Here is a 21,990-nt window from a genome sequence, read left to right on the forward strand (position 1 = left end):
TCCTCCCTGCATCCTGGAGTGCTCCCCGCTCCAGGCGCCGAGCATCGATCGGCTCAGCCTGATGGATGCGCTCACGCTCGCTCGCCCGCCCGCCCGCCTGCTCCTGCTTTCTCTTTCTCTTTTTCTCTCCCAGACTAAGCGGCAGCTCTCAGTAAACACTCTGGCTTTATTATCACCTCTTCACTCTTCTCCAAGCCAGTCCGCAAGCCACACATTTCAGCAGCCTGTCCACATTTTAGAAGAGGAAGATGTTAGGATCAAAAATTGAACACGACCTCTCTTGTATAGCGAGCCCACAGTGGACACAGGTCAGGTTTCTGCTGTGTGAAATAGGACTGTGTCTGCCTTGCTGCCCTTGCTGCGGTGAATCTCTCAGACAAGCCCTTAGCTGGAGGGAACAGTGCTTCTGTCTCACACCTAGAGGCGGTGTGTTACATTGACTGCCCACACAAATACATGGATAAAATGGCTGCTTATTTGTTCAAGGTATTGCTATTGATTTTGTTTTAAATACATTTTGCTCGGCCACCAGAGTATCGGCTTTATGTCCGTTTGAGTTGCTCTCTTAATGCTGTGTGAGCCAAGGCGGTAAGCACTGACCTGCATTGTTGTGGTGTACGTAATTTGTTCTTTATGTTGCATGAGGGACGCATCTTCAGGCTGAAAAACGATAGTCGCAGCTTCGCAGAATGGAGATATCATTGAGTTTTATCACTGATTTGCATGAAATATTTCACAGGTTGTTTTTTCCGTTTCTGTTGCACCATGGCAGCTGCAGTGCCTTCCAAAAATTATTCCAACAACGCAACAAACAGAAACTTATATGTACAACCACGCAAACATTCTGACTATATGGCAATTTGCAGAATATTGTGAATATTTCTGGACTTCTGGAGGAAGCGGATTCGAACCGCTGCACTCACTGTGCAGGAAGCAAACAAAAATCCATCAACTCTGATCAACTTTCCTGTCCTTGCTGAAGAACGACTTCCCCACAACATGATGCTGCCACCCTCCATGTTTCATAGTGGTGACGATCTATTCATAATGTGCAGATGAGACCAAAACTTTCCCTTTGGCTTATTTTGGATTTCTTCTTGCATCTCTTTGACCAAAATTGCAACATTTCTTACATTTTCAGCTGCTGAGATTCACTTACACACTCCGCTACGTCAAACGATCCAAAAAACCTTTTAACCTCCTCACTTGTGGTGGCGATGCACCAAGATCTACTGAAGGAAACGACACAAAAACCTCAGAAGAAGACACTGAGCACAACTTCCTTCTTCACAAACTGTAAACAAAAATTAAGTGGCATCAGATTTTAGTGATTATAGGATTTTTCTTGCCGTTTGTAAAAGACAAGAGCCATTTCCCCCTCTAGTGCCTGACACATGCGTTTGTTCTGATTGTATTTACCCACAGTGCCCTGCGCTGTAGTTCACTTCCTTCTTTTGGAGCAGTTTCTGGCCCGTCTGGCATTCAAACATGCATTTAAACCGCACCAGAGTTCAATTCAAATCAACTGAGATTTGAATTAGTCGGACCAGAGTTGGCTTCTTTGGTCCACTTCAGAGTTCGATTGCGCGTTCACACCTCCCCAATCGAACCAAATTTTCTAGACCAATGCACTAGAGTTTGATTAAAGCGGACCAAACCGGCCTGGTGTCGATGTTGGCCTAAAATAAAGACCGATTCATGAAGTGCATAACTAAAAGTTATTAAATAATCCAACGGAGTTGTTGATCTCTGCAGCTCCTGCTGCTGTGTAGTAGCTGCTTCTCCAATTAACGCTCTCCTTGTCTGGCCGGTCAGCTCACGTTGACTTTGTGGGGGTTTTTTCTAGATGATGAATTGAACAGCAATGCGTGACATGTTTTTTATAGGTTAGGATATTGCTTTATAACCTCACCTTGCTCTAAATTTTCTCCACAGCCGGATTTCTTTTCCTGTGTGCTGTTTATCATGATGCCGTTTTTCACAAATGTTCACTAACAAACCTCTGAAGCCCAACAGCTACAGGCGGCTGAATACATATCATGCTCTACTTTTTTTAATATATAATTTATGTCTGTTTAACCATCTTTCCAGCAGTAGTTCCTTTCACATGTTAAACATTAAACCCAGCTTCTCCCTTGTCTACCTCCATCTCCCCAGGTGACCAGTCATCCGGAGCCCGTGTCCCAGTCGATGAGCCTGCAGCAGCCCCCCCAGTCCCAGTACAGCATGCCAGACAGGGAAAAGCAGCTCCCGTTCTCAGACTTCGAAGATCTCAGTGCCTCCTTCCGCAGCCTTTACAAGTCTGTTTTTGAGCAGTCCTTCAGCCAACAAGGTGAGCGGCCTCTCGAGGGCACTGGGGGGAAATCTATCAGCGAGCCGAAGACCCTAGAAGCGATTTTCCTAATGTGGGCTTGTTCTTAACAGCTGGGGCTATAGAGAGTCTTTAGGAACTAATGAGGTTTACTCTAAGTGTGCAGGTATTCAGCTCGGCTCACTTGGCTTTAATCCAAACCTTTACAGAGGACTTTCAAGCTTTCAAGCTCTTGCCAGGGAAATGCTAAGACTTATCTATTTATTTAAAGCTGGAGTCTGAGAGTTCATGCTTTAAATATTTTATTGCAGGACATAAAGAGATACGACTGCACTTTTTATTGTTAATTTTTTACTTTTTATTTTCACCCTTACGTGAAAGTTAAAAGCATCTGGTCGCGCTTCAAACGGAGGGGAAGAAGCTTATTGGCAGCCCAAACATTCCTAGTTACATTGATGGGATTTTTTTTTTTAGCGTTTTAATGCATGAACAAGGCAAAGAAAAAATCAGAATCCCTGCAGAGGAAAAAGCAGTTTTGTGTATAATCTGATTGACTGATGAACATGGAGCACTTGACAAGCGAGTCAGGAGGAAAGCAGACTGAACTTTCTGTGGATAACCCACTTTCACAAATCAAATGCATTTCATGCTAATGAGAGTCTGCTTTAATCCATCATCTTTGTTTTATTAGTTAAAAACTGTTACCTTTTTTTTTCTTTTTACGTGCATAAAAGTGAAATCTCTTTCAGACAAGCTCCTGCAATTAAAGAGCGTAAATAATCGAGCTTGGAGGATTTCACACTCTGCCGCTGTGGACAGTGAGCTAATTCACTGGCTTTGATAATAGGTAATGAGCTTGCATTATTATTCTGGTGCCATGTTAATTGCTTTCTGTATTTCCCTGGTTGGACAATGGGCTTTCTGTACCGATAAGAGATGCACCTTTGTCACCCCGGCGGCGATTGTGGAGGTGCGGGGCCCGGAGTCGGATCTGAAAGCCCTCCTAGTGGAATGGGTTCGCGGTGCCAAAACTGTGAAGGACGGGGCCTCTTAAGGGCCCCTCCCCACCGCTCGGATGATTGCAATGGGCTGCGCAGATGTTCGTGCTGCTTAAAGAGCTGCACAACCAGATAGTCAGAGATGATACAGGACTCTGAGGAGGATAGAGAGCAGCAGCTCCAGCTTGTGAAACGTCCAATAACCGAAGCTGAGTCATTCCCTGACGCAACAAAATGGCAACTGGTCTTTCTCAAATGTTGACGCTCCTGCAGCAGCTCTCCATTAAAAACCCTAACATGCTTCCAGGATCAGTTATTTTCAGATATTCACTGAGTTGATTACTTTTTATGAAATAACCAAAGATTAAAATCTAGCATAAACTGAATTTGCATTGATGATGATTTTATGAGGGATTCAAACCCTTGCTGCTCAGAGTTTGAAAGAAGTGAAAGTAAACAGTGAGAGAGAGCCTAACTACATTACTATCCACTTTTCACGTCTGCATTCAAATGTATTGTTTGCAATTACAAGGCCTAGCAAAAGTATTCACACCCCTGGAACTTTTCCATATTTTATCACATCAAAACCACAAAAGTTTTAAACAAAAGTTTTCAATGTTTCTTACTGGGATTTTATCACAAAGCATTGAATAAACATGAAGCCGGAGAAAACTACCAGCTGGTTTTTAGTGCAGTTACAGCCAAAAGTGGTGCGGTTCTTCTGTAACTGATTTCTTTTAATCTACGGACTGATATTTGGTGTTCTTACTTTATAATACTAATTAAAAAACATTATTTTATATGGTGAAAAAATTCTAATTAAAAATATATTGACTTATTTTTGCATTTTTTATTTTACCTCCAACTTTCTGAGGTCCCCTAGCGCCCCCTACTGGCCCTTCACTTTGAAATAAACTTAATTAGGCAATCTCTGGAGGCAGTGGTAACACTGGATTTTATTCAGAGGCAGTCAGAGTACAGGGGACAGACGACAAATGTAAACAAAATAAGGCTGGGCAATAAATCAATAGCTATATATATATCTATATATATCTCTCCATAGACACGTGATCCGATAAAATGTTGAATAATTAAACTGAACTCTGATCCAGAACCGCACAGCATTCTGGGAGGTGCAGGCAGAGGACAGGCTTTAGCCACCCAACTAACCTAACAGCCAGTTAAGGAAGATTAGTGAAATCAACTCACTCAGTCACTCTTTGGTTACCTAGCAACTCAGTCACTCTTTGGTTACCTAGCAACCTGTTGAGTAACTGGTTTGGCGGTTTGGTGCCTTATAACTGCTTAAAAATAAAATAAACAATTGTGTGGAGTTAGTACAACCTCTCTAGAGGAACATGTGGATAAAACAGGAAAGGTCAGGTCACTAGTTTGGCAGCATTTTATATATTTAAACAAAAAAACGTTAATCAATAATTATTGATATTGACTTATATGAAACAGGTTATGTCAGGGTTTGCAACTTTTACCATATTTAAAGACCCATTTTTGCCCCCAGTCCAGGTAAATAAAACTCATTTAGAGCCACAAGTGTTACATGACCTTTTGATTAGACATTTTTAAATTTTTAGTTAAAAATATGTCAAATATTCTTTCCACTATGGGAAATTTATTTTTATAGAACCACCATTTTATTTCTATTTTTAGGTTTTAATACACAGAAAAAGAAACATTTTTAGCCAAAAGAGATGGATGTAACTCTTTCATTGGCAAAAGAAAAGCACATTGTTTTCAACCTAATGACAGGATAATTAGATATAAGAATTTATCATTTTAATGTCTTTCTGTTGTGGAAATTCAATTAAAATTTTCAAAGAAAAAACTGCTAAACGTTTAAGCTGTTTTTATGTCTGTATTTAAAAGTGTCAGTTGGTTTTATTTATCATCTTCAGCCAAAGTTATTAAGAGCCATTGGTGAAGGTCCAAAGAGCCTCTGGCTTTTGTCGTAGTTTGTTTTTCAGCAATATCACACAGCACTAAAACAAAATCCCTCTGATTATTTTTAGATTTATTTTTATCCACTTTCACTTGATTCTCTACTTTATATTGGTCTATTGTTTTAAATTCCAGTAAAGTACATTGAGGTTTGTGGTGGTAACGTCTCGACAGTAGTGCCATACACTGCGAGGTTGCCTAAGTCTCTGATTGTTTGCATGTCCTCAGAGTTCGGTGTGTGTGTGGTGTGTGTGTGTGTGTTTCAGGTCTGATGGGCATGCCGTCGGATAACTCCCAGCAGACCCACACCTCCTGCTCCTATCAGCACTCCCCCAGTGGCACCATCAACACTCAGAACAGCCTGTCAAACAACCAGCCCAACAACCACCACAACAACCACCCCGCCAACAGCGGCCAGGTTCCCCTGTCCCACCCGGCCCAGGCCCACCCCGGCCACGGATCGCCCCACGCCCAGCACCTCTCGCAGCACAACCAACACGGCCAGCACCCTCAGCACCCACAGCACGCCACGCACTCCCAGCACGGCCAGCACCCGACCCACGGCCAGCACCCGCAGCAACAGCAGCACACGGCGCACACGCAGCACAACCAGCACAACCAGCACCCCTCCCAACACGGACAGCAGCACCAGAGCCTCTCCCACCCGCAACAGATGGCCTGCAACACAGGTGAGACCCTCCGTCTCTTTCTGCTGGACCGGCGTCTGCTTTTGTTTTCCCTTTGTTTGAATTCATCACATGGATGGATGAAGGCGCTCAGGTGCAATCATGATCGTGTTTGGAGGTGATCCTCCCCTGTTTCGCCAGAGAGCTCAAAGAAAACAATTTAATTTCTTAAACAGTAAATTATCTTTTAATTTATTACCTTTGGTGCGGAGAACAAAGCCATGCTGAAGCCCATGACTTCAGCATGATTTATAGAGACACTGGCTCCTCCTAGTGGCCACTTCCAGGAACTGTTCGACCGTCAGATTAGTCGATGTCTCCTCTTTCGTTTGGCTCCAGATTACCGCAAGCACAAATGCAAAAACGTGACTGCAGTGAAAATGCATAATGTGACCTTACAGTCTGTTAAAATAAAATAAAATAAAACCGTTGTTATTCAGCAGCTTGGTGCCAGCAAACCCGTAATTCCTCCAGAATTAAATGTGATTTTATGACTTCTTAATTTTATGCTCTTCTTAGAGTTACAGATATGATGTTCTGTGTTTGTGTTGCAGGTTTACGGTCTGAGTGGTACCCGAATCTGGATGCCCTGAAAGAAAGCTGTCGTATCGCCAGCAGCTACAACTGGGCTGATGTCGACCTTTCTCCTTTCCAAGGTCCGTTGCACTAATAAACCCTGCACCATTAGTTTATATTCCAACCTGCACTCAGGATTTTATTATTCATAATAGGACTGTCACTACAGCAAATTTTGCTGGCCGATAAATCGTGCCATAAGTTGTTGGGATAAACGATAATGTTGTTGTTTTGAGACAGTTTTGAAGTAATATAATGATAATGCCATAATGATGCAAGAACATATTGTCAAATTGATCAACTTTGGAACTGGAAAACATTTTAAATAATCAAAATAAATAAAAAACAAACAAGAGAAACAACAAAAAATTAATTATGAAGTCTCTGTAAACAGAATTCTCCTTAAAAAAGAGCTAGTTGAGACCAAAACACCAAACTGAAGACTTTTGTCATCCAGTTTAAAAAAATCTGAATAGTATAAAAATAGTTTTTGTTTATAATTCCATTAATTTGAAAAGGACTAGGATAAATAATTACTCAGTTTCCAACTAATTTGATTTAAAAAGTGAAGACTTTTTATAGTTCGAAACTCAGCTCAATAGTTTTTAATGGATTATTTTGTTTTTTACAACTAATGACAACCCAAAATTCACCTGATCAGAAAATTACAGGAGGAAAAACAAAAAACAAGTTATTTTAATACAGAAATGTCAGCTTTCTGAAAAAGCAGCCATTACTTGGTCGAGACCTTTTCATTCAGTCATATCATCGAAGTATCTTCAAACACTCTCCAGAAGCAGTCAGTCTTGAACATATCTGACGATACCTCTGACTGAAGACAGTTGCTGTATGTCTCATGATGACATAGAATGCTAACACTTCCACATCCAGTGACAGCATCATCAGCATATATGCATCAGCTCTAGGCAAAGACTGCTAATCCACCTCATTTGCTTTTGCTGTTCCTCTGTAAATCTGTCTGGCTGTATGGTTTGAAAACAGAGCCATGGAGTCGAGCTCCTTTGAGCTTTGAGATGCTAATCAGTTGCTCCGAGTTGTTTAAAGAAATAACAGAAATTATTTTATTGCCATGGCATAACAACTGTTCAAAAGTAAAATTACAGAGAATAATTGTCCCAAAAAAAACTTTTTTTGGGGGACAATAAAAAAGAAATTGTCCAAAAACAGCAATGTCTTGACCAAAAAAATGAACAAAAGATTTCATTTTTTAAAATATACTCTGCCACAATTCATGGCAGAGTAGATATGCAGGAATTAGCACAATAGCTAAATTCATTCTTTGTCCTAAGACAAGCAAGCAGAAAAAGCCAAACGGTACACATAGCAAAAAAAAAAAAAAATGAACAAATGAAAACATTTACGCAAGAAATAACTGAAGAACAGACAGAAAAGTTATGAAAACAGGATAAAATCAGGATCAAATCAGAACAAAGGTAGCAGATCTGCTCCAACATGAGCAACATTCAGCTTGACTTACTGCATCAATGCGGCGTGGCACGGAGGTGATCAGGAGGCTTTCATAGCGACCTTTAGGTCATCTTCATCACATCTTCCTCTCCGTAATGCTTCACTTTGAGTTCAGCTCTGAGTGATTGTGTCCACATAACATTTCCACATTAATAATCCAGCTAAGTCCTGTATCATATGAATTTTTATTTTTGTTTGCTTCAAGTCAAAACAAACATTAGAAATAAATCAGTGATGAATCCACACAGTGAGACTCACCTGAGAGTGATCTGGACTCCAGATTAATTTCCTCTGATGTTAAAAGCAGAGGCTGGATGTACAGCTCTGCTCCAGCCTTTGATTGAGTGCTGATGTGTCGGCACTCCAGAGTTGATTACAACTTTAATTAAACTGAGCTCTTCAATTAAATAACACCTGCCTTCAACTTTAATTACCAAAACACCCAGCTCAGCAGGTCAGTTTATCCAATTAAGAGTCAAGGAATGCAAGGTAGGATGTTTTTTAAATATCACCCACTGAAGGTTGCTGATATGATGAATATATGCTGTAGACATGTTGTCCGTTTGCTACGTTACAGTTCTTTGGAAAGCCAACTGTTCCAGTTTTCATTCATTTCCAAAAATGTTGCATTTGTCTCCAAAGGTTTAAGAGAAAGCATGAGACAGGCTGAGCTGAACAATTGGTGCCTTGAACCCACTCAGATTGCGGACCTCTGCTCGTCCATCAACCAGTTCTTTGCTCGTACCGGCGTCATTCAGCAGCAGGGGGCGGTACAGAGTCCTGTGTGTCACGGCGCCATGCACACCAACAAACCCGGCCAGCACCTCAACACAGGTCCGTACGCCTGCAGAAGCTTAAAGTCGTTTATGTTTTAAAAAGTGATTTATTTGGAGTGTCTGTGCTAAGAATGGGTTGTGTAGATGAATAAATAACGTGAAATAATCACAAACGTCATCGCAAGGCACTTTACAGGACAAATGGGTCACATTTATATTGGTAGTAAGAAAGAAAGAGACTACATGTAGAATCACTGATCCGGTTCTACTTTTTAAAGAAAAATAAAAATAAAAACACATTAATACCACCAAATGATGTTAAAATGGAGAGTAGTAGGAGAAAATGACAGAGCCTAAAGTGAACAGTGAACTACACGTACTGTTTTATGTTGACATTGTTTTGTTAATATACGATGTTATAGATTCAGTATTGCTGAATATCAGAGAATGCTTCTGATTGTTTTTAATTTAATCATCAGGAAACCTCTACATGGACACAAGACAGAGTATGCCCCCCATGATGGGTCCCCCCGGATACCCCCACATGCCCCCCATGAGCAACACGGGACCCACAATGACAGGTAGCGTCTTCACCCCATAAATACGCTGCTCTGAGAAATCATTCCCTCTTCATACCGCTTAAACCTTTTCCACTTTTTAATAATGTCAGACCTCAATGTGGCGTTTGGATTTAGGGTTTTTCACAAACCAAAACATGTTCATAATTTCAAAAAGATCTTACAAACACACAAAATGTTTACTGATAAAATTGAGAGAGCTGAATCCTCCACTCTAAGGACTGAGTCGATTTATCAGATTGTAGATTTTATTCCTTATCGATTCTCGTTGAGTTAGGAGATAGACTCTTTAATTCAAGATATGCACCATGTTATATTTGATTCAAACTAAATTAAAACTACCTTAAGCAATAAGAATCCCTCTGTCAAATAAACATTTTTAACATCAACAGTTTTTATGCTGTTAACATAATAAATGAGCCTCAATGGAAAATATATTCTAATTTATTTAATATGACTGCAAATGTTAATGAGATGGAGATTATTCATAACATTAATACAATAAGTAGTTTAACGTTTCCTTGGAGATGCTGCGCTCAAAGCTCCGCCCCCCACCAGAGTCACCACTGTTGCTAAGCAACATATCAACACTTTACATTTGTACAAATCGGTTACATGCTGTGTGGTCAACTGTTTGAGGATGTTGGATGTATTTTCTCCTTTTATTGTGATTAAAGATCTGAACATGCTGCTTCTGCTGCGACGCCATCTTGGACATTTTCTTAAGCAAAATACGAAGCATGTGCAACACTGTCATCACGCAAATACGTCACACATTAACCGATGAGGAATCTATTCAACTGAACTACTGAGAACCGGTTCTCGAGTCCCATCTCTTCTGTCAATAGAAGGATTATTTGTTTGTAAACGCAGCGGATGCAACTTGACCTGCAGAAAGAGCTGAGCCGTCCATTAAATTCTCTCTGGTTTCCACTGGTTACCTGCATTTATCTTGCCATTTTAACACTAGCTAGCATGTTGTTGGCGTATTACAGTCGTTTATCGCAGCGTGATGAAACAAGTTGGCATTAGTGAATGAAATGAGTCTTAATGGTCCATAAGCAGGTGAGTCGATAAATGTCTAGAGAAAATGGCTCAAATGTTGAATATTACAGTAAAGAAATTTGTTCACAGTAAGATCATCAGCTCTCAATGATATGTTGAGTCCCTCTAAATCACAGGTGTCAAACTCCAGTCCTCGAGGGCCACTGTCCTGCAGTTTTTAGATGTGCCACAAGTACAAAACACTGGAATCAAATGGCTTAATTACCTCCTTGTGTAGATCAGTTCTCCAGAGCCTTAATGATCTAATTATTCTGTTCAGGTGATGCAGCAGAGGCATCATCTGAAAGTTGCAGGACAGCGGCCCTCGAGGACTGGAGTTTGACACCCCTGCTCTAAATAAATCAAACATATACGTGGTGAACATGAAGAAATAAAAAAATGTACATTTTTATTTTAAAAAATGACGGAATTCTTATTTAGCGTGCAGAGGACAAATAAAATAATTTCTTCCTAGATTGGTCACATTAGAGAGAAGTGAAGATGTAGCTGCATCCATCAAGGCAGGTGATAAACTCAGAAATTAAAAATGCAGCAGATTGAACCGGATGCAGTGTGAAGTACAGAGAGGATAAAAATAAAACCTTTGACAACTGCAGACGCCGCAAGGCTGCATACGGGAGTTTCACCAGACAAAGAGGTGATCTGCACTGGTTGCTAGTTGTAAATAATTTTATAAGCCTAATTGTAAATAGTTTAAATTATAATAATGTATTCTTGCCTGTTCTGAAGGCAACATGCGCAGTAGAGTGACGTCCACTGACAATCCCTCTATTGAAAATGAGTGAAGAACAGTCAAATAGTCCAAAGAAAATATCAAAACCCTGGAGAACTGTCGTTCAAGAACTTCAAAATAACTCAAAAACTTTGGCTTCTTAAAGTGAAACAACAACAATCTGCCATGTTTGACGCTTGTTTCCTTCAGGACACCATGCACAGATGAACCAGCAGCACATGATACCTTCCAGGACCTTCCAGATGCATCGCATGCAAGCCGACGACATCCAGGACGATTTCGACTGGGACTCCATCGTCTAGCCGCTCCACTTCCCCGTTAAAGCAAGTCCAAGCCGATGGAGGAGGAGGGGGGGCGAAACCCGGAGGAGGCCAGGCTGAGCCGACGAGGCCGCAGGTTGTGTGATGCAGAGGAACGTTTGACACGGTGAAAAACCCCACAGACTTCAGAGTCCTGACAATTGTCCGCACGGCGAACCATAACCAGAAAATGTTGTTACTTTGAAGACAATCATGTTTAGTCAGACCTGTTCTCGTCTGGAGACGAGTGGAGCTCAGTAACAGTGAACCTCCTCAGCCAGCCCCCTCCTCTTACCCAGAACATCCTCTTCCTGCCACCCCCCCCCCACCCGACCCCTGACCCCTCTGCTCCTTAACTGTCATGTGATTTGAGCGACGTGTTCAGCTTGTAATTCTTCTCGTGTCGACATAGGCCTCAGCTGCCTCTAAGATGAAGTTCTCTCTCTCCAACTTTCTCTCCCCTCTGTTTATTTTTTTGTGTTTATGATATTTTATTTCATAAACACATTTCATTCATATTTCTTTATTTTTTATTTTTTTAAGAAAACACAGGCCGTCTGTCTCTGTGAGTAACGTGATGGTGCTCGTTGGTCGCTTCTGGGGAAAACAGGTTTACAAATGTTTAAAATCTGAACAGGGTGTTTTGTTTTGTTTGTTTGTTTTATCCCCACTGGTTTGATTTTATTTTATTTGTTTTAAAACCAGGAGTTGAGCCGGAGAGGGATCCCACAGGGTGCTGTGTCCGGCTCTCTGTGTGTCATGGGAGAACAGAGACTCTCATCGTTCGCTCTTAAACACTTAAAGATGAATGAATTTTGATATCGAGAAGATAAAATCAGGAGTGTGAAAACAGATCTTTGAATTGAATCTGCGTCTTGTGAAGTTTAGAGTTGTTTAGATTCGTAACAGAAACTGTAGCACCTTTAGAAATTCAACAAAAGTCAAAACTGTTTTAGTCTCTATTGTTCACTAAATAAGATGCTACCACTCAAAGCCATTAGATAATCTGTAAGAATCACGATACGTCTGAGTTAAGTTTTATTTGGATGAAGATTCAAGGATTTTTTTACTGTCATACCACTTCTACTTGTTTGTGGTAGGAAATATGGACTCAGGTCACAGATTAAGAAATTTAATACATAAATATATTAATAATAAAGATCAGTCTGAACCTCCATTAACATCTCAGTTATTCAGTCACAGAAACGTCTGAAACTGCATCTCAGATCCCAAATAATAAATATATTAATACTAGACCAACATCTGCAAGAAAACATAAAGAGAGAAAAAATGATTAAACTAACGTTTCATTCAGGGAAAACATACTTCAGTGAGATTTTATTTAGTGATCAATAGGGCACTATCTGATTAATCATGACTTAATTATTGAAATAATTAACTAATTTAGTAATCGATTGTTAGTAATCGATTGATCATTAACTTGAGTATACAGACGGCAAAGCAGTAATTAAGCCAAAACTGTGTGTAAAAATACACACATTTTGCATTTAAGATAAAAAAAATATTATTTTTCTGTAAATATCTCCATAAGTGGTAGATTTAGCTTAATCTGGTTCAAATTATGTAAAAACTCAGATTAAGCACCAATTATTAAGCGGTTAATCCAAAAATAGTCAGCAGATGTTGATAGAAAGGGCTGAGCTTTTCACAAGCTCACATTAAAAATATTAAACTTCAGATTCATCCTTTGATACAAATGATTCGTTAATGATGCTATTATTGCTTTTTAAGCAATAAAAATTTAATATATTCTAATTTAAAAAAGGAATTGCATTCTTTATTTGCATCTTTTTATGCTTAGATCAAAGATCTGCAGAATATGGCCATTTTTTTTTTCAGATTTATTCAATAGAACAATTGATTACTGAAATAATCAGCCCTAATGATCGATAGTAAAGTATCTGTTTGTGAACATTAGAGACATTTTGATGCTCCCTGCAGAGTCTGATGCGATCAGGACAGGATAAAATTCACATGTCGGTGGAACAGATGAGGCGTTTGTGGGAGTTTGTTGTTGTTTTGTTTTTTATATTGTAATTTTAGGGCTCCGATTGTTGGCTGCACTCACCTCGGCTCTGTGTGAGCATGAAGCACACGGTGAAGGAGGCGCAGGCGGCTCACGCAGGCAGATCCAGGAGGTTTTCTCAAGCACAGAGCAGAGGAGCGACCCGAAGGTTCTCCAGAACCGGCTCCACGGTCAGACCGCTGCTGGCCTAAAGAGACACTATGGTTAGAGGAGGATGAGCCCTTTGCACATGAGTACCTTTTGTTTACTTGGCTCCAGATGCAAAGCCGATCCCGTTTTATCCCGCGACTCGCTGCCGTCCTGCAGCGGCCGCTCTGATTGGCCGCTTTCCTGCGCTGCATCGGGTTTTACCGTTCTGGTGCTCTCCAGCTGCAACACTGTGTCTCTGTTTGAAGGAGTAGCACGATGTTTCTGGGATTATATTCAGGCTTTTTAATCTGGGAGTTGAGAAATTTAACAAATCGGTCAGCCGAGTTTTAGCATAAAGACTGAAAACTGTTGTCCAGATTAGAGGTGCACCAATTTATCAGAGCCGATTCCACCGCACTTACCAACTCTTCCACTTTCTTCCTCTATTCAGCAACATTTCATACAAAATAAATCGGTATCGGCAGTTCAGGCTTTTTAAAGATCGGTAATCTACGATCGACCTAAAAACTGCAATCGGTGCGCCCCTACTCTAAATAAACCTGCAAGATTTAATCTGATTAGGTTTATTCTCGGTTTAAAGGACTGAGAATAAATAAATAAACCAAACCTGGTTCATGTTTGGTGATAAATCAAATTTTACAAAGTGAAGGGGATTATTTTCATATCGGATTTTAATAAATAGCACATGCAAACGTTTACCTCCACCTGCAGTGATTATCATTTTTATTCAGTTGTGAAGGTGCACTTAGCAAACTTTTCCTGACAGATTCTGATTTTAATAATGTTAAAGAACTAGAGCACATAGAGTAGAAAACATTACCTGCAGGTTGTCACAATTAGAAATTTTACTGGTCGATAAATTGTCCCAGAAGTTATTGTAATAAACGATAATATTGTTTTGAGACCATTTTCAATTAGTATAATGTCATAATAATAATAATGAAAGAACAGATTTTCAAAGATCAATAAACTTTAAATTCTAATAAATATTTTACACTGGAAATGGAAAACATTGTAAATCAAATAACATTTTATTTGTATAGCACATTTGAGCAGCAAGGCATTTCAAAGTGCTTTACATCATAACAAACACAGAAACACAAAGCAACATAGAATCAACAATCAAAACACGACATTAAGTCAAATTCCATCAATAAATTTGTAATTGATTGTAAATAAACAAAACAATAAATTAAATGATTTATAAACTAAACTAAACAAAAGTTTAGTTTAGTCTGAACAAAACTGTGTTTCATAAAAAGCTTCAGCTGAGACCAAAACACCAGACTGAAGACTTTTATTGTCCAGTGTGAGAAAGAACAAATCATGCAAATAGAAGTTATTGATTTTTTTTAATTGATTATGCGATTAATTGATTTATTGTGACAGACCTGCCTGCAGGTTCCTGTTTTTGAATCCTACAGAAAATAAATCGATCATTTGCATTTATGAGAGTTAGTTTGATTTTTATCTAAAGTCCTTAAAGGTTCTTGATATTCAAACTGCGTAGTTTTGTAATAAAGTCCAATCTAATGTTTAGCTGAAAACCTAAATTTGGAAAGCATTATTTACAGCTGAAACCAGATACCTAATAAAAACTCATTTTTTCCTCAGTCTGAATTTAAATCACGATCCAACTTTTCTTATTTTTAGATCAGTTAAAATTTCATAATTTATTTTAACATTTTGCAATATTTTAGTTGTAGAATATCAAATACTATCACAAAACTTAATTAACAGCAGTAATAAATTATATCACGTAGCAGAGGATTGAACCTTTTTTAGTTTATTTGTATTTTATCTCCAGGAAAATTTTAAAACATTTGAAAAGTGAATTTTTAGTTTGGTAAAATGTACGAACCCTGATTTATGCATGAATTTGTTTATGATTAATATTAATCTAAAAAGTGCAGGTACAAACCGAATATTTAATATTTCGATAAAGTCGATCGGCTTCGATCTCCGGCTGGTTGATCGGTGCGTCTCCTGGTTTCCTCTCAGTAAATTAATTTGTCACTAAACCTAAATTTCTTTAGCTTTTAAATCCATTAAATTGTTTTAATGTCTGGAGCTTAAGCACAATATTTTTAGCCTCGGTTTGTTTCCAGTTTTTATTCTAACCAAACATCAGATCACGTTAACCTGAACTAGTTTGTTTTATTTTATTTAACGGGGTTTTGCCTCCTGCTGTTGCTGTTGCTGTTTGACTTCATATTAAAATGACAATCATTGATTTTTCTCATTATTTTTAAAATATCACAATATGTTGTGAAAATGAGGCACTTTGAGATCGAACAGTTTATTTTATTGTTTTAGTTCAGTTGAACATTACAGAACCAAATTCTGTAGATTATTTTTTTTTGCCTGGTTTATACTGTGGATCGTAGATCTTGAACACCCAGAAGCTGCACTGTGCAGAAGAAAATCAAAGTTCTCTGATTCAAGCTTATAAAACTGCCATTTCTTAACGTATTCCTCTCCGTTTTTAACCTGCCAGTCTCGTGTGTTCGCCTCTGCTCCTCTCTCGCTCATGTTTTGCGTTTCTATCAAACTAATTTCTCGGAACCGAGTCGCGAATCTTCTGGGAGGTCGGCACGGGGTCACGGCGACGCCTTTCAGCTCTTCCGGGCGAAGACTGAGGAAACGGACTTTTGCACGAACTCACCCGCCGACGGGAGACGATTGGATGAAAGGGGAAAGAAAAAACAAAAAAAGGGAAAAGGTGAAGAAACGACTGGATCCCAGTTTTTACATTTTGTCCGTTTGTGTGCGTTCTTGTGGAAGTTTTTACTTTTCATCTTCCTGTTTTGTTTTTTTTAAATACAGCTGGACATGTACCTGCCAGAGAGATTATTATTATTATTATTGTTATTATTATTATTATTATTATTATTATTGGGGAGAAAAAAAACAATAAAAAAATAAATAAACCTTGTTACAACATTGGAGAGAACTGCCAACATCTACTGCTGATTGGGGCCTGTTTTATTCAGTGCTGGTGTGTTGTTGTGCTTGTACAGAATGTGTCTTTTCAATCATCCCCTGTTTTCTCCTGGGGGGGGGATTCATAAGAGAGAGGCGGGAAAAGAATATTTTGTTATTGTCCTATCAGAGGGTGACAGTATGTATATATCTATATTGTATATATGTGATGAAAACGCGTTGGCTTTTTGTGTGACACTACCTTTTACCTGTACTTATGGTTCTACATTCAGTGTTTTCAGTGTTGAAAGTATATATTTGGTTTGTGTTTTTATTTTGTAGTTTTTGTTTTTATTTCGTCTTTGTCATTTCTTTCCCTTTTGTTTTTTTTTTTTGTCTCCCTGTTTGTTTGTTTACTGCACGGTTTATTACTTTTGTTGTCCGATGAGGTGACACAGCTACTCTTTGTATTTGTTTAGTGCTGTAAATAACTCAAGTGTTATTAGAAAATTGTCGATACCAACGCCCGACCCGACCCATCCTCCCCTTCCCCCAATATGCATGAATGGCACTTAAAGAAATAAAATATGGTAACTCCACTGTGGAATAATGTGATATTTGAGCTTGTTTTTTTTCTTCCAGGTATTCAAATGCATTGAACATTTAAAAGTGGCTAAATGGAGAATATATCCATAATCTGAGGTGTAGATTTTTAGTTTTACATCCAATAAAAGTGAATTTTAATTTTAATAATTTTAATACTCACTAGGAAGATGGTTTCTTTTAGTTCAGAAGGTTATTACATACTGATTAATTTTAATATTTTAGCTCAATTTCATGATTCTGACTTGGATCAATCAACAGCCTGCAGTAACATTTCTTATAAAATTAGAATATTGAATGTTTTGATATTCTGCTTACTATGCCCTGGTGTTTACTGCAGAATAAAGACTTTAACAGATGAACAAACCAAAACTCCTTGACGCAAATTAAAGGAGAAAGTGGACAAACGCTTCAATGTTTGTCATTTTCGCAAGAATGCCACTGAAAAGATTTTTTAAAAAGTATGAAATGTAAAACATCCTTACAAATATAAACATGTATAAGTTTTATATAATAAATAATGTGAATAAAATATAAAAGCAGATTATTGATAACGGTGCAAATGTAAACATGTGGAAGTTGACAGTATTTTCCATTGTACAATTCAAATTTTAAAATAATTTCATACTTTAGCTACATTTATTTATTTTCTATATGATACATTATCACTTAATAAAAGTGAAACCTTTTTGACTGCATTCAGAAATATCTCTTTAAAAAAATACTAATATATTTATAGAATAAGGAAGAACCGTCTCTGCTGTTGCACAACAGGCAGGCGGTGAGTCAACAGGCTGATGCTGCTTCAGGTGATTTTGAGCTGCGCATAATTTAAAACGCAGCATTTATTCTGGAAACTGACCTTGTTTTAAGCTCCTGTTAGGAAGTCGGACATCTGGGATGAATTTTTATTGAACGTGAATTCTCTCTTTCTCCTTTACAGATAACCTGGTGTCGGTCTGTCGCGTAAACTCACAAAAAAAAAACTGTGAAGTTTGGAGGATCGTAAGACGTTGTTAGTTTTCTGTCTTCTGTTACAGCAGCTCCAGTGCAGCACCAAACTCTGTCACCCATCATATTCTCTGACTGCAGGGGGCGCTAGCGTGCATGTATCTGGCTGTATGTCTTGGGGCCGCCATAGTTAGAAAAAGAGCACATTTCTGAAAAATAATCTGAAATTTTCGTAATAAAACAAGGACAGTTTCTGAGTACCAGAAATCAAAGGTTTGCAAGAAAAAAAAGAAATTTTTAAACTTACATAAAGAAATTTCTAGAAAAATGTGGAAATTTCTGAGTTTGAAAAGTCAAAACTTTTAGATGCATCTCAGAAATTTCAAAAGTTTTTTTTACTTAAACTCAAAAAAATGGGAAGCTTTCTAAACTTAATCTAAAGGTTTTTGAGTTTCACATTTTCAGCTTTTCAGATTCAGAAATTATTTCTTGAAAATTTCAGAGGAAAAAAAATCTAAATTTTGGAGATTTTTCTAGCATTTTCCTCTTTTTTTTTTACTTTTCAAACTCAGAAACTCAAGCTTTTTCAAGAAAATTTGACGATTAATCTAAAAATTTCTGAGTTTTTTGGCAGAAATTTGCTCCTCATTTTTTATCTACAATGTTCCTAATCACATAAAAAGCACTTAGATAAAAATGAAACTCACATTTTGCCGCTGTACAAAACAAGTATCTGTGATCCTCTGCAGAGGATCAACGACACAAATCCCTCATTATATATAATTCAAACATATCTTAATACTTACGGTTATTCATTTGCAAAATTTCCACTTTCCAAACCTTTTATTATGGAGATTGTTTCATGCTTTTTCTTTTATGTAGGTTATGCAGAAAAACATCCTTGTCATCATTTCCTAAAAAAAATAAAAATAAAAAAAATCTTCTGTGCATTTGTTGGCAATAATTATCTCAGCCTGACTGCAGACATAATTAATACAAACAAAATTAATAATTAAAAAAATGCTGAAATGATTTAATTGCAGCTCAGTGATGTGATTATAAAGTCTTGAAATGTTTTTCAGGAACGTCGAGTGCGTCGTGAAACCAGATAAAGTGCAAAGTGTCGCTCTGCGTGAGCAGCCAGACGTTTTATTTTACATGTCGAGTTCTTCAGCAGCAGATCAATCACTCTGACAGCATCTGCACTCAGGAGACGAGTTTATATGACGAGGAACACAAAACGGCAGCGACCTGCATCCATGTTGGTCTGCTTTTACTGAACATGAGGCGGCAAAACCCGACTTACAGCGTCAGCAGCTCCAACAGCCTTACTAGGTTTTATAAAGTTCATTAATAAAGTCTCAAGAAGAAGAAAGTCTTCTGTAAAACTCAGATGAGATTCAGAAGGCGATTAGAAAAAGAGACATAATCCTGACGTGTGTGTATATATACTGTATATATATATTATATATAGTATATAGTATTATAGTTATATATATAATTCAGTTTTTTCCCCTCAGAATTCTGCATAAAACTCAGAAGTATTCAAAAAAAATTCCTCAGACTTCTGACTTTAATCTCAGAAATTATTTATTTTTTCTTGGAATTTTGACTAATCAGAAAATGTATATTTTATCTTACTATTCATATTTTTTCTCCTCAGTATTCTGCCTTTATTCTCAGAGGAGTTTTTTCTTAGAATTTAACAAGTTTTCTTGCAATCTAGATTTTCTCTCAGATTCTGACTTTAATTTCTGAAATCTATTTTTTTAATCAGATATTTTGTTCTTTTTCTTATAATTCAGGTTCTTTTGTCATAATTCTGACTTTAATCTACCACATAAAAAATCACTTAAATTGGACATACTCCTCCAGAAACTTAGTTCACTTCTAAATAAAAACCTTGAAAATTCAGAACCAGACTCTGAAGTTCACTCTTTATGTAACTTCCTCCCTTTCTCACCTGTCACAGAAAGGTGATGTCTGGACAACCTGTCACCAAAAACCACAACTACATCAGGTCAAAATATAAAACATGTGTAGCAACAGTCCTCTCATAATCATTAAGAGCAGAAAATGTTAAATCCTTTTGCAGGAGGAACAATAATTCAGTGGTTTGCTTCTCATTTCAGTTCTGCAGCTGACAGTTTGTGGTCGCACAGCGGCCTCTAGTGGCCACAAGCACAACATGCGTGTTTTTAAATATAAAAGCTGCAATGTGACGCAAAAAATTATTATTATACTGGGAAAAGCTACAATGACGACTAAGAAGTTTAGTCAGGAAAAATGAGCTTTTACTTGAACTAATGTAAAGGTAACGAGTCGGCAGTGATTTATTAAATTCTCTGTACTCAGTCATGTGCAAAAGTCTTGAGTCATTCTTTATATTTCCAAGCAGAGCTCAGACAACCTTTTAAAGCTCCGTAGTTGATCTGCGGGTCGCTTGTCATTTTGACTGCAGCCTCTCCACCAGCTTCAGTTCATCTTGGCTCTATGAGGAAGAACTAATTGCTCCCTAAATAACTGGTTGTTCAGCCATTAGCGATAACTCGTAATGAGCCTTTCGCATCACTGTGGAGGAATGCTGACCCAACTCTTCTTTGGAAAATTGCTTTAAATTATCCTCATTAGAGGGTTTTTCCACCAGGAACAGTGTGCTTTTAAAAAGTCATGCTTGTTGTATCCCTGTGTGCTGGATGTGTGTTTTACCTTCCTCCATGCCGGGTGGGAACTGCGTGAGTCAATTCAACAGGGCTCGACAATATGGCTGAAAAACACGACAAAGGGTTTCATATCAGTCGATATTGATAATTATTAATCTTTTTGCTGTTTTAAATATCCTGAAATTCAACCAAACCTTTCTGTTTTATCCAGTTTTCACTACACAGCCTTGTTTTTGTTGTTTGTTCGTTAAGCAGTTATGAGGCACAGCGGCGAAACCTTAAACTTCTGCTGCGCCAGTTACCAAACAGGTTGTTGCTAGGTGACCAAAGAGTGAGTGCGTTGCTAGGTAACGAAAGAGGGAGTGAGCGAGTTAGTTGATTCCACCATCTTTGCTTAGCTGATTAAGCAGCTAAAGTCTTTCCTCTTGCCTACATCTCCCAGAATGCTGTGCGGTTCTGGATTAGAGATTCAGTGACGTTATCGAACCTTCTAACTATTTTATCTATTGGTATTGATCATGTGTCTGTCAGGAGAGATATCATTATTGATTTGAATTAACTACATATCCACTTGTAGTTTCAGCATCTTTGAACTTGAACTACAAAAAATATGAAAAATAAAAATGGTGACTGAGCTCCTCCAGACTAGCAGCAGCAATTAGCAAACACCTAGTGGAACTGCACATCCTTTGAGCTTTTAATACAAACTAGTTCTCAGTGAAAAGCTCCTAAAGATGATGCTGAAAGCTTAATGGAGGAACATTGTTGTGATGACTTCCTGATGGAGTTTCAGACAGAGCAGGAGCTTCTTAAAGAGACAGAGACCCAATTTGAAGGCGGTAAACTGCAAAGTCAAACATATTTTGGAAAATACTAAACACCGTCCTTTCAAAATGGCTTTGTTAACTTTTCCAGTCAGATAGACGTCAGTGACTTTGTTCTTCATCTGTTCTTTAATTTTAATGTTTTTTGAGGTTCTGTTGAAATATTTATTGGTTCTAAAGGTTTTTTTAATAGTAACTTGTAATTGTAAGGTAAAAGGACAAAAACAAAATCTAAGAACACTTTAAAGGATTAAAACAAAAGCTAAAGTCTTAAAGGAATTATGGAGCAATGCAAACAAATATTAAATTTACCTTAAAGTGTTGATTTTTGCTTTAAATCATAAATTAGTGAGGCAGATCGAGT

The 21,990-nt window shown here is 38.1% G+C and overlaps 1 protein-coding gene across 1 annotated transcript in view; it reads left to right on the top strand.

Moving 5' to 3' along the window:
* foxj3 (forkhead box J3) overlaps positions 1-14,565 on the top strand; it is a 105,229-nt gene extending 90,664 nt beyond the window's left edge. The window contains exons 7-12 of the mRNA XM_032549915.1: positions 2,158-2,332; positions 5,532-5,954; positions 6,506-6,607; positions 8,658-8,849; positions 9,271-9,372; positions 11,357-14,565. Of these exons, the coding sequence (XP_032405806.1) occupies positions 2,158-2,332; positions 5,532-5,954; positions 6,506-6,607; positions 8,658-8,849; positions 9,271-9,372; positions 11,357-11,469 (1,107 nt within the window). The 3' untranslated portion in view covers positions 11,470-14,565. The remainder of the gene's footprint in view (positions 1-2,157; positions 2,333-5,531; positions 5,955-6,505; positions 6,608-8,657; positions 8,850-9,270; positions 9,373-11,356) is intronic.
* The last annotated feature ends 7,425 nt before the right edge of the window (positions 14,566-21,990 follow it).

The sequence above is a fragment of the Xiphophorus hellerii genome, chromosome 20 (assembly GCF_003331165.1).
Source record: "Xiphophorus hellerii strain 12219 chromosome 20, Xiphophorus_hellerii-4.1, whole genome shotgun sequence".
NCBI classification, from domain to species: Eukaryota; Metazoa; Chordata; class Actinopteri; order Cyprinodontiformes; family Poeciliidae; genus Xiphophorus; species Xiphophorus hellerii.